This window comes from Eurytemora carolleeae, unplaced genomic scaffold, assembly GCF_000591075.1.
Source record: "Eurytemora carolleeae unplaced genomic scaffold, Eaff_2.0 scaffold980, whole genome shotgun sequence".
NCBI lineage: Eukaryota > Metazoa > Arthropoda > Copepoda > Calanoida > Temoridae > Eurytemora > Eurytemora carolleeae.
This window is the reverse complement of record NW_019396866.1, coordinates 55831-68344: the sequence shown is the minus strand read 5'-3', so window position 1 is coordinate 68344 and position 12514 is coordinate 55831. Positions and strand designations below refer to the sequence as shown.

The window sequence follows — 12514 nt, the reverse complement described above, 5'->3', positions numbered from 1 at the left end:
AGAAAAAAAAAATTTTAAGTGATCTTTAATTATCTATATTTAGCCTGTATCTGTCTGTATGGTTTGTATCCAATAAACGAAAAAACTGCTAAACCTATCCGACTTAAGGTTTTTTTGTGCTAACTTAAGTAACCCCAGGGGAAGTGTATGTCTGATCAAAATAGAAAATTTGTTGTTAACAAGTTTTTATAAAATTCATTGAAGAAAACAGAGAAATCTGCGATATTTTACTTTGATATTTCTTTATATTATAAAAAACAGTTGCTATCATAAAAGCATTTTAAATATATTTTTATTACGTGACTCCGTCTGTATCACGTGACCAGTATACTGCACTGCCATTGGTGGGAGTTCTGGTTACGTGATACGGACGGATAAATAATATGATCAATTATATCTTTTATAAATGAAAAATTATTAAATTCAAATAATAATAGAAGCAAACCTAAGTTTCTTAGGCTCCTTTGGGATATCGTCGTTTTCAGATTGGTTGCGTATTTGCTGAATAAAATCCAATTAAACCCAGTATTCTTATACAAAATGTTATATATATATACCTTTCCGTATAAATTTAACAGTTTTATTTCAATTTCTTGAGACAGGAACATCAGATAAACTATCATGTGTCTCGATCAACTTCTAAAATGCTTAGGTTTTATTTTTCATTTACAGTCCCTCTAAATTACATCCTGGTTACACCGCTTGGCTTTTATATGGGATCAGAGTAAGAGTATTAGCGAAAAAAAAGTTTGGTGATCTTAATCTAATAGAGTAAAAAAGTTAAAAGTTACCATCAAAATCAATTTGAAAAAATGTAAACAAATCACATAAAAAAAAACTTCAATACCTCTTCATCTTCTGCAATTAAAATGCTTAGATTTCAGCCTAAACCCCCTTTCATTTTTCCTTTTCAGTCCCTTAAAACTGATATTATGGGTCTTATTGGTGAAATTTAAAGGATTTTGAAGGTATATTCATGCACAAACATAATGTTAAAAACCCTAAGAAGTAAATTAGATAAACACACATCCAATTAAACGTTCATCCTTTACAACAAGGTTTCCTTATAAAGATGAGAATTCAGAAACAACTGCAATTGGTCATTTTTTAAAGCTATTTAATGACAATAAATGTATCCAGAAAGTAAGTATAAAAAAAGTTATGCGCGTGAAAATTGTGTCAAACATTGTCGAAAATCATATTTAGATAAATTATTTGGATAATATTAACTAATTAATGAAAATCTGAAAAATATTTTAATTTGAAAAATCCCAAGACTAAAGGTCTTAGATACTAAATGCTTTTGTTAATATTATCAGTTTAACAAAGTTATTAAAGAAAAATGACGTGGTTGATCAATTATTTCCCAAATGTATTGGGACATCTTTTAGACTTGTAATTCGTCACTGTTCATGAATAAGTAAACCAAAGATTAGAATTGTCATGTGTTCCTGAAAACAGATGTGGTTTTAAATACTCGAATTAAAATCCGTTTTTTTCTTGCTCCCAATCCATCCTTCACAGCTCTACGGAAAACCAATAAAATTTTTTTTTTTAAGTTGTAATGTGCATCATGTAGACGCTATTTTAATTGATCCTCCATCAATATTGTCATGTCTAATTCAAAGGTATCTTAGCTTCATTTGATCCTCCATCAATATTGTCATGTCTAATTCAAAGGTATCTTAGCTTTATTTGACCCTCAACAAAAGTGTCGTATATAATTTAAAGGTATCTTAGCTTTATTTGACTCTCAACAACAGTGTCATATATAATTTAAAGGTATCTATAGCTTCATTTGATCTTCCAACAATAGTGTCATGTATAATATAAAGGTATCTTAGCTTTATTTGATCCTCCAACAATAGTGTCATGTATAATTTAAAGGTTTCTTAGCTTTATTTGATCCTCCAACAATAGTGTCATGTATAATTTAAAGGTATCTATAGCTTTATTTGGTCCTCCAACAATAGTGTCATGTATAATATAAAGGTATCTTAGCTTTATTTGATCCTCCATCAATAGTGTCATGTATAATTCAAAGGTATCTATAGCTTTATTTGATCCTCCTTCAATATTATCATGTCTAATTCAAAGGTATCTATAGCTTTATTTGGTCCTCCATCAACAGTGTCATGTCTAATTCAAAGGTATCTATAGCTTTATTTGGTCCTCCATCAACAGTGTCATGTCTAATTCAAAGGTATCTATAGCTTCATTTGATTCTCCAACAATAGTGTCATGTCGAATTCAAAGGTTTCTATAGCTTTATTTGATCCTCCATCAACAGTGTCATGTCTAATTCAAAGGTATCTATAGCTTTATTTGATCCTCCATCAATAGTGTCATGTCTAATTCAAAGGTATCTATGGCTTTATTTGATCCTCCATCAACAGTGTCATGTCTAATTCAAAGGTATCTATAGCTTTATTTGACCCTCAACAATAGTGTCATATATAATTTAAAGGTATCTATAGCTGTATTTGATCCTCATCAATAGTATCATGCATAATTCAAAGGTATCTATGCTTTATTTGATCCTCCATCAATTGTGTCATGTCTAATTCAAAGGTATATATAGCTTTATTTGATCCTCCATCAATTGTGTCATGTCTAATTCAAAGGTATCTATAGCTTTATTTGATCCTCCATCAACAATGGCATGTCTAATTCAAAGGTTTCTATAGCTTTATTTAATCCTCCATCAATTGTGTCATGTCTAATTCAAAGGTATCTATAGCTTTATTTGATCCTCCATCAAAAGTGTCATGTCTAAAAGTATCTCTAAGAGCTTTCTTTGATAAAAAATGTAGGAGATAATATCATCTCTCCATTGTGGTTTTCTTTAAAGTGCCTGACGTTTTTTCTAGTTCACAAACAATGTAGGAAATTATCAGAATTAAACCCTTATTAAGCTAGAAAAACGACTGTATTTACTACATTATAAGTGAGATAATGGTTTTCAGGACATACCCTGGTAAATCGAAAATACCCCTTTTAAAATAAATGACAATTTGAATGACTACAGTGTCTTGAAGCTTAACTATTCATTAGTAAAGAATTTTATAAATGAACAAATTTAAAAATAAATATATTCAGTGTTACGTTTATATGGATCCACCAATACTTCCAATAGTCTGAAAAGTTACAAAAGAAGTAAGACATCAACTTTAACTAAGAGTTCGACAGATTTGAAAAAATTCATTTTATTTTTTTTTCACTTCTAAAAATATGTCATTATCCCGCGCGCATAAATGTAAAAAAGTTATTTCAATGCCGAATATCCTTTATTTTAAGAAGTTGATAATAAACCGGCGACTTTACGGTCATAAGGCGACATACATAACTTCACAAGAAGGGGTATTTTCTTTTGTAATTGTTTCCACTATTTATAAAATAATTTATAAAAGTTTTGTGGCCCTTTGGAGAAACTGTGAACTGCATTTCAGTTCTTTAGTTTATTCTGGTTTACAATATACACTTGAACGCAAAATTCAATTTCAATTTACAAAATCGTTATCATGGTTCCCTGACTATTGATCTACACTGAACCGATCTGACCAGCGTGCTGTAGCCTGCTGAGCAGGTTCTAATAAACAACATGTTCATCTGAAATGTCCAACACATAATCTAATTGTTCAAGGTATATTTGAATGTAAGTGATATCTGATAGCATTAAATAGTTTTGATTAGTCGATTGATCAAGCTTGAGCGATCAATTGATAAATCAGTACAAAGTTAACTATGAGGAAGGAGCAGAGTTTAACCAACAACAAGGATACCGTCTTCCATGAACTCGTGCTCGGGAACCTGAACAAAAATATAATAAACCAAATAAACCAGTTTTCAATTTTATCTCCAGGGGCTAAATTTCTAACATTTTAAGTTTCCTTCATAATAAATATGCAAATACTGATATTTTCTGTTCAAAATAAGTTTGTTTGTCAGCATAAAACAAGAACTAAGTTAAAGAGACTTTAAACGTAATTCCAAGTGAAGAGAGGAATGTCTGATTTACAACGGCACTCTCTAAAGCTTTGCCTCATCAAGAATGAATAAGCTTTCCACGTTTCTCTTTTAGAAATATGATAATTTTCAGAAGAGTTTCTCGACAAAAGTGACTTGAGAATGAAAATGAAAAGAAACGAAAAAAAATACTTAAAATAGATATTATATATCTAGAATCTAGATATTTAAAAGTAAAAATGCCCTGGAGGAGGAATCCTACCTCTAGATTAAGGGGAGCAGGTCCCTTCCTAATCCTTCCAGAAGCATCGTAATGGGATCCGTGGCAGGGGCAGTAATAACCACCAAACTCACCAGCATTGGCAATAGGAACACAGCCAAGATGGGTGCATACACCTGCATATATATATTCATGTCAATGTTTCGAGCAACATCTTGAATATTTTTCTTACTATTTTCGAGATTATTTTAAGTGACATAATTATAATGTCAGGTCGGAACTTTTGAATCCAATAGCACTAATCTACGATCACTGAGCTTGATATCAATATTGGTAACTAAGTGCTTTTAATCCGTGCGATACCAATAACCTTGAGGGATATCCGAGACACTTAATCCGGGAAGTTCTTTAATTGATGAATTACAATACAACAGTTCTGAACTCTGAAGAAAAACCTTGCAGTAAAAAAGATGGTAAGAGTTGAAAATTTGAATTCAAAAATCTAAATTTAGTTCATTTATTTTTGTATTTTCAAACACTTCATAAAGTTGACGTTTAGAAGAAGTTAAATTCTCTGCGCAGTTATCTACTTATTACGAATTCCAAAATATCTGTTTTTTAAAAATTTTTATTAAGAAAATATTTTAGTTACCGAGGATGACCAGCCATTCAGCATCCTTTACTCTCTCCTCATCAGACTGAGGGTCCCTCAGGGTAGCGGGATCAACAGCTCGGACCTAGAAAGCATAATTTCAATATCGATCTGTAAGGATCCGGATCCAAATACATGAAAAGATTTCGAAATTTACCAGAAATAAAAATCGGATTTATTTGAAATAAAATTTTTATATTTTCCACGAGGGTTACCTGAGCAATCTCTTCTGCTCCCCTGTGTCGGATGAACAGGGGTTTCCCTCTCCACTTGAAGGTCATGTTCTTACCCTCAGGAATATCCGCCAGCTTGATCTCGATCTTTGCAAGCGCTAAAACATCCTGCACGCATATTCATTTTTCAATGATGATGTTATTGGATTTTCAAAAGGAGATATTTTAAGGAATTACCCCCCCCCCCTTGAGGAGGGGAGGGGAAAGGAACTAGCGCGTCCTCTCCCAATTCATCATACTTCTTACCAACAATTTATTTTTTCAAGAATAAAAAATGTTTATAAAATTTCCAGAATACTTTTCAACAAAATACTTCTTCTAATAAAATCATCTTATAATTTTAAGAATAACCCCCCCCCCCCGGACCCTCTCCCCTATCTCTTCTTCGATAATAGGGAGATATGATTTTTCTTGAATTGGGGGGGGGGGGAATTTATGATACTTTTCTCCAAAAATGTACGTATTTCCCGGCCCCTATAATCATTTATAAAATAAGGAAACTTTAAAAAATGTCAAAGAGAGGGGGGCAGGATTTCTAATGTAAATACTATTTTATTTTTTATTGAATTCTGACCTGAGATGCAGACCAGGATGAAACGAACTGGTTTACGATGGATTTAGCGGAGTAAGCTCCGAGAACTCCAAGTCCTCCGGCCATCACGTAACTGAACCCTTGTCTACTCTCAGAGGTCGCCTTGTTGTTGCTGGTGGGGTCCTTGGTGGCAGATCGTCTAAACAATAAAAAGTTTCCCAATTGAAGTTTATTCATGGGGCCAGGGAGGGGTTATTTCAATTTGAAAAGAAATTATCAATGAGTAATTATACATTATGCGTTAAGAGGAAATGTTTCACGAGAAAGTTTTTTTTCAGTCTGTTTCTTACTTTATTTGCTTTTGTTTAATTATCAGTTATAAATAAATAACACTCCCTTTAAAAGTTTTAAACGAACCTGTAGTAGGAGAAATCAGGAACCTCAACATTTCCAGCATGGTAGCTTCGGATCTGGGTTCCAACTAAAATTATTTCAAAATCAAATCAAATCATTCTCTGCAGGGATTGCTCGAGGCATCCCTTCCTATTAGGTGGAGTTTCAATTCCCTCCCATATTCCAGGTTTTTAGTCCGATCTTTTTAATTAAATAATTTTTCCAGAGACATGCTAGATCTTTCTAGGTTAATCGGCATAATAGGCTACCAAAGAACCCAATTAGAAAATAGACCAACTAAATAATCAATTAATGTTCATCAAAACCAAAGCTTTCATTCATTTTTGTTTTGATTTTTATATCTAGATACTAAAGTGATTTCTTTTTCATACAAAAATAGCTACAATTAAATGAAATGAGGCAAAAGGGGAGTGGGGTGATTACTAAGAAACAAAATTAGAGGTAAAAAAAATATTTTTAAGAGATATGGAATTGGACAAGAAGGTGTGTTTGGTGTTTTAAGCTATGTACTACAGAAAGAAATTCTAACTGTAGTAACTAGCTGCAGAGTGCTACAACTTTAAAATTCCAAAATATCGTAAGAAGTCACATCTTTTGCTTATCTTTTTTATAAACATTGCTCGTCAAATCCCCTCCTCTCCGATTGCTATAAGATAAAACTCCTACCCCCTATTCCTGAAGATACCCTGAGCTGTCCCTCTCTCCCAGTTAGGAGTTTACCCATGGAGAAGCTGGTTAACGGGATTGCTGAAATAACACAGGTAAACTCCTAAATATTCGCTGAAACACATCAATCAAACCCCCCCCCCTCCATTCTCCTTTCTTAGAGACAAATAAAATTAAAATGAAGTATCAACTGTAGGAATTTCTATTGTAGGCTCGCCTTCATATCTCCCATTTAATTTAAGTTAGTTTCCTTGGAAAATCCTTATTTAGTTTAAAATAATTATAAGCAAATATTTCAGAATACGTCTCAGACAGAGCAAGGCTCAGTCCTGGAGAATGATTTTAGGGGTCTGTCCTAGAGAAGGATTTTTGGACCATCTCCTATCAATTTTGTACATGACCTAGTTTTCAACTTAATCTTTTAAACACACAAAAAATGTATTATGTATTATTTCAGGGTTAGGTAAGGACAATTTCTGGGCCGAGCGCTGCGGCTAGGACAGGCTAGGGGGCCGAACGCTGCGGCCAAGACAGGCCTTCATTTTCAACAATTTTCAAAAAAATTGGTATATATTTATGGTCAGGTTAGGGTCATGTCGCGCTGCGGCCACATGACCATCTTAATCCAAGATGAATGTACAAAAATTGTTAGAAGGGGGGGGGGGGGGAATAAATTGTTCTCCAGGAAATAACCGATTTTTTTACCTCCTCCCCTCATCATCACAAACTGTACATAAAATTTATATTATTTCAGGATTAGATTCAGACACTTTCTGTGCCGTGCGCTGAGGCTAAAGAACAGGATAATGGGACGATCGCCGCGGCTTGGACAGGCTTTGAGCCGAGCGCTGCGGCCAGATGATTAACATTTCATTTACTTTTTGATGAAGAGGGAGGGGGGGGGGCGGTCCATAAATCTAGAAAACTTTCCTTAACATATCTTTCGTTAACTAATTCAGTGCGCCAAAACAAAACGCCCCGTCCTAAAACAAACAACTTCCACTTTAGTCCTCAAACCTTTAGAACCTATATAGGGGTCCGTCCTAGAGATTAGGGTTAGGTTATTTTAAGACAATTTCAAGGCCGAGCGCAGCGACTCGAACAGACTAGGGGGCCGGGCGCTACGGCCACATGACCAATTATATCCATGTGTTACATAAGATATACCATGTACAAAATTAATAAGAGGGGAGGGGGTCCAAAATTGTTCTCTAGGAAATTATCCCAATATAGATCTAAGAAGCAGTACCTGCTGGTTGGACTAAAACAGGAGCTGCAGCTGCTGGGACTGGAGCAGCTACTCCAGCAACATTGCTGGGAACAGCTACAGCAGTAGCTCTAGACAGCTGACCGATACTTGCTGCTCGTACAACAGACTGCATTATGTCTGTAGAAACGTAATCATAAAAAAAATATAAAAAATATTTACAAAACTAAATTGAATTTTGATGTGAGAAATCCGTATTGATTAAGTGTTTGTTTTAAATTGATGTTGAATAATTAAGAGGTTAGGCATAGGTGAATCAATAAATTATCGGCATTACACTTTCAAATTCCGTAAGATCCGTTCAGACAAAATTTGAAACTAATCTAGTCCCAAACCTGTCGTTATCAAAATGTAATTTTCAAAAGAAAGCTATAACAGAACTCATGTAATTGTTGTGAACGGGATAATTTTACGAAAGTTCTCTTTTGGCATTTTAAGACATTTCATAAGCTCAGCTGTTTCAATATGTCTGCAAGCGAAATGCCCCGTTACAAGCTTACATAATAGATTCAAGGATAATACTAATGTCGTCTTTGAAAAGAATTTGCTTTTCATGGTGTCGTATCAACTGAAATACTAGTCGAGTGAACTAATGATCTTTTAAACAAAGTTCATTAAGTTCTGAATTCAGGGGGCAAAAATGGAGATAAACGATGAAAAATGATTGAAAGTTTCCAGACCGCCAGACCCGCAATCAGGGGAGGTGCACCCCCCTTTCCCCAAAAAGGAGAGTGCAATGAATTTGCATTCTCCTCCTTTTTTTAGATAAGTTGTTTTGTATAATCCTCTTGAAAAAATGATGAGATGTTAGCATTCAAAGTTTTCAAAATTTGTTAGCCTGTTTATTGTATACAGGTAGCAGGGGGGGCAAAAGGGGCATGTACCCCTCCATTTTATCCCTTAGGGGGTGCAAAGAGGGGGCACACTATCTGAAACAAAAGAAAAAATGAAAAAAAATGAAAAAAAAATGAAAAGGAAACGAAGAATGAAAGAAAGATGGAATAAACGGAGATGATAGGCTTAACATCTGAATTTTGTTTCCAATATTATGTGTAACGATTTCTTTTTTCTTTAAATTAAGAAAAATTGAGTGCTCTCTGAAATGAATTGTTAGGAATTTTTATTTCTATCTTGTGAAATTAAAGAGTTTAATTTTTTATTTAATAAGCTCATATTCTTTTCACTTCTTTTACCAACTTTAAACGATTATAATGAACCATCGGAAAGCAAAAAGGTAACATGGCCAAAATTGAAATTATATGGCTGGGTTTAGGAGATGCTACTCATGTTGTACTCATCCTCAAGCTTGCAGGAGAGATTAGTTTTTTGAACTTTAGTTTTGGGAAACTGAAGATTTTCGTGCTTGAGCTTTTCTTGATTTACTTCCTTTACTTCCTGTGTTAAAAATAAGTATTCGCTATTTGTGATTCAATATTTTTAGTTATACATTTATTTATAGTTTATCTCAAATCTCTACATCATACCAACAGTTTATTTTTTATTTTTATGCAAATAGCTTCTTAAAAGAACTTAAGAAAAAAAGGCAAACCAAGCAAAATATCTACAGGGTGTCCCACGAAACATGACAGTTTGTGAATAGTTTTAAATGTCTTCTTCCATATACTGTATTAATTTATAAAGACTTTTTGCAGTTTACTTTGTTAAAAAAATCTTTTACTCAAATACATTTTAATCTAAAATCATGTTTACAACTATATGACTGCCAAATAATATTTTTTGTTATTTTCTTATATCAAACAGCTTAAGAAATTATGGAAGAAGACATTTTAAACTATTTACCAACTCTCATGTTTCGTGGGACACCCTGTATCTTAATAAACTTCAATGTGTGACAAGTCATAAATCTTTTTTTTAGACTTTAGTCAGTAATTTAAACCCTTTTCGAGTTTTCCATGTAAACAAATGTTATCTGTACAAAATGTTACTATACGAAAATGTAATTTACAAAATGTTACTGATCCCTGTATCAATCTTAACCCTCAGGTATTGGGAAAATAATCTGATTTTTAAATATTGCTCTAAAATTTTTAACACTCTTATTTTGTTACAAAATATAATATTTGTTAAGCTTTTATACTTTTTTAATATTAGTTTCCATATAAACTTACACAACTATTTAATCTTCATGTATTATTAATCTTTTAATATTAACAAATGAAGGTCTTATTAAGATTTTAATGTTTTTCTCTTTAGAGGTTTATAAAATTGTTTATGCCAGCAGAGGATCATAAACTTTAAATTTAGGATAAACAATCCATAGTATTATCATACTAGAAATTAGAATATGTGAGAAATAACAAAATAAAAAACATGTCATTTAATTGTTAATGAGAAAATAAAAACAATTTCTGAATAGTTCAAAATTGAATCAAAGATAACCCTAAATTGGTTACGTATTTTATAATGATCAAATATCATGAATGCCGGGGAAACCTATATCAAGGCACCGCCCTTGACAACTCATTACGGTAAATAGTAGATGTTTTAAAAATTAGCAATTTTAACAGTAAAAGTAATAATAGTAAAAATAGTAATAACGTAAAATATGTAACACAACATATATTTAAATTTATCAGTATAATATTACAGTACTAGGCTTTTAGGGCGCTTCACGCCCATTTTCTATTTAAATTGTGAACATGTTCTTTTTGTTTACATTTTAAAGCAAAGAAGAAAATTCTTTTGTGGATTTTCAAGAATTAACATTTTTTTACAAAATTAAAAACCTTTTAAAATACATTTTTTAAAATTTTTATCATTCATAAACCTTCCCTGTGGTCACGTGATGTCCCACAAAAAATTTGGGCCCGATCGGTTCAGCCGTTTATTTTATACAAACAAAAAAACAGACACCCAAACAGACAAGCCAAATTTATACAGTGAAACCCTTAATAACGAATACATCGAAAGAACGAATACATCGAAAGAGTTCATCAAATGTCGTATTCTTCACTTTCTGAGAATGGAATGTTGCAGATATTTAGTTTTTTAATTAAATGATTATATTTATGGATGTTTATTTATTATCGCTAATACTGAAATTTACGTAATATCGTATAAAACTCATTGAAAAATTGCCAAGACGACATTTGATAAATTCTTCCGATGTATTCGTTATTAAGGGTTTCACTGTATACAGATTTTAAACTGAGGAATTTTGTAAAATGCTTCATATCTCCGGGCACAAACATTTAAAATCATTTTGAGCTTTCAACTAATTACTTCTTCTCTAAATTACTCTAAATATAATTCTGAAGTAAAGCGGATTGTTTATTTTGAAATGTTTCATAATTGTTCTAAGAGTTCTAATCTAATCAGCACAGGGATTTATGAGAGTAATGCGAGAATAAAATCAATTTCTGGTTTGCTTTTCCACTTAAGCTGAGATTATTTTTAACAAATCAGTTCACTAGATTTTACTAACTTGTACTTTTTTTACTGATTATAATTTATAGTTTTAAGGAACGATCATAAAAAGTCTTGTTTAAGTCTTTTTTTTCGGGCTTATGTATGTATTAATCCTTTCTCTTTAGGTCTCTCTCAAACCGAACATTTAAGAAAAATAAAACCATTCTTGAGAAAACACACATCAAATCCAGTTTTTCTTCTTCAATTTTTCATTTTATGTCCTTTGTGTTCATGTGTGAGGATTTAAACATCTTCAGCAGGAGCAGAGTCCTTACATTGCTTTTAAATCAATCTGAAAAAAATTACCCTCATACATATATATATTTATACACAAGTAGATTAGGATGATAATGAGAGGAGAAACAAGTAAATTTGGATGAGAAAGAGAGGAGAAACAAGTAAATTAGGATGAGAATGAGAGGAGAAACAAGTAAATTAGGATGAGTATCCGCCCCTGTCCCCAAACAACCATCTTTTCAGTACTCAATCTTCCCAAATACTCCAACTCCCAATTTACCAATCCTTTTTATGATCCTAGCATTCAATGAATCCCAATCCCAACTTCCTCTTTTGATGATAACCACTCCAATTCCCAACCTATTTTATCTACTCCCAATTGGTCCCTATCTAACCTACCTTCTAGTACTCATCCTAATCCCAATCTTCCAATCCCAACATTGGTTGACATTCGTTGGGATTATTATAGTTTGGAATTCCACTTAAAAAATCAGAAAGAAAGGTTTTATATTATTGCTGACTTTTTTAAATGACAAATGCCAATTTAAAAACAAACAAAAATTTAATAATGTATTTTTGTTTCATAAACACTTTTTCATTACACGTTTGTATGCACCAGTTATACCTAGTGTTTGGAATTCTATCTGTTCCCTACCTACTGTAAGATCTGTGGATCTTTATAAACTATGATGTGTCTGCCTACCTGAAATATACACAAGATATCAACAGGTGCTAATTGAGGTAAGCCGACGAGACTTTCTGCTACTTCTTTAGTTTCACCCTCCATCTTATCAAGAGTATCTTTTTGCAACTTCTGAACAGTCTCAAAACATCGGAGAAACATAACTATAGTCTATACAGAATAAAAAAACATAGTCCGGACATAATGGCAATATAG

The 12514-nt window shown here is 32.6% G+C and overlaps 1 protein-coding gene across 2 annotated transcripts; it reads right to left on the bottom strand.

Moving 5' to 3' along the window:
• Positions 1-3608: 3608 nt before the first annotated feature.
• On the bottom strand, positions 3609-8100 carry LOC111709541 (cytochrome b-c1 complex subunit Rieske, mitochondrial). Of its 2 annotated transcripts, XM_023483239.1 has the most exons (8): positions 7933-8100; positions 6684-6764; positions 6021-6084; positions 5646-5802; positions 5054-5179; positions 4839-4923; positions 4229-4362; positions 3609-3810 (listed from the first exon to the last, which is right to left on the bottom strand). In XM_023483239.1, exons 1-8 carry the CDS (start codon positions 8063-8065, stop codon positions 3763-3765), a joined length of 828 nt encoding a protein of 275 aa, XP_023339007.1. In that variant the 5' UTR covers positions 8066-8100; the 3' UTR covers positions 3609-3762. The 2 variants fall into 2 exon arrangements, with proteins under 2 accessions (XP_023339007.1, XP_023339008.1); XM_023483240.1 differs by lacking the exon at positions 6684-6764.
• Positions 8101-12514: the final 4414 nt, after the last annotated feature.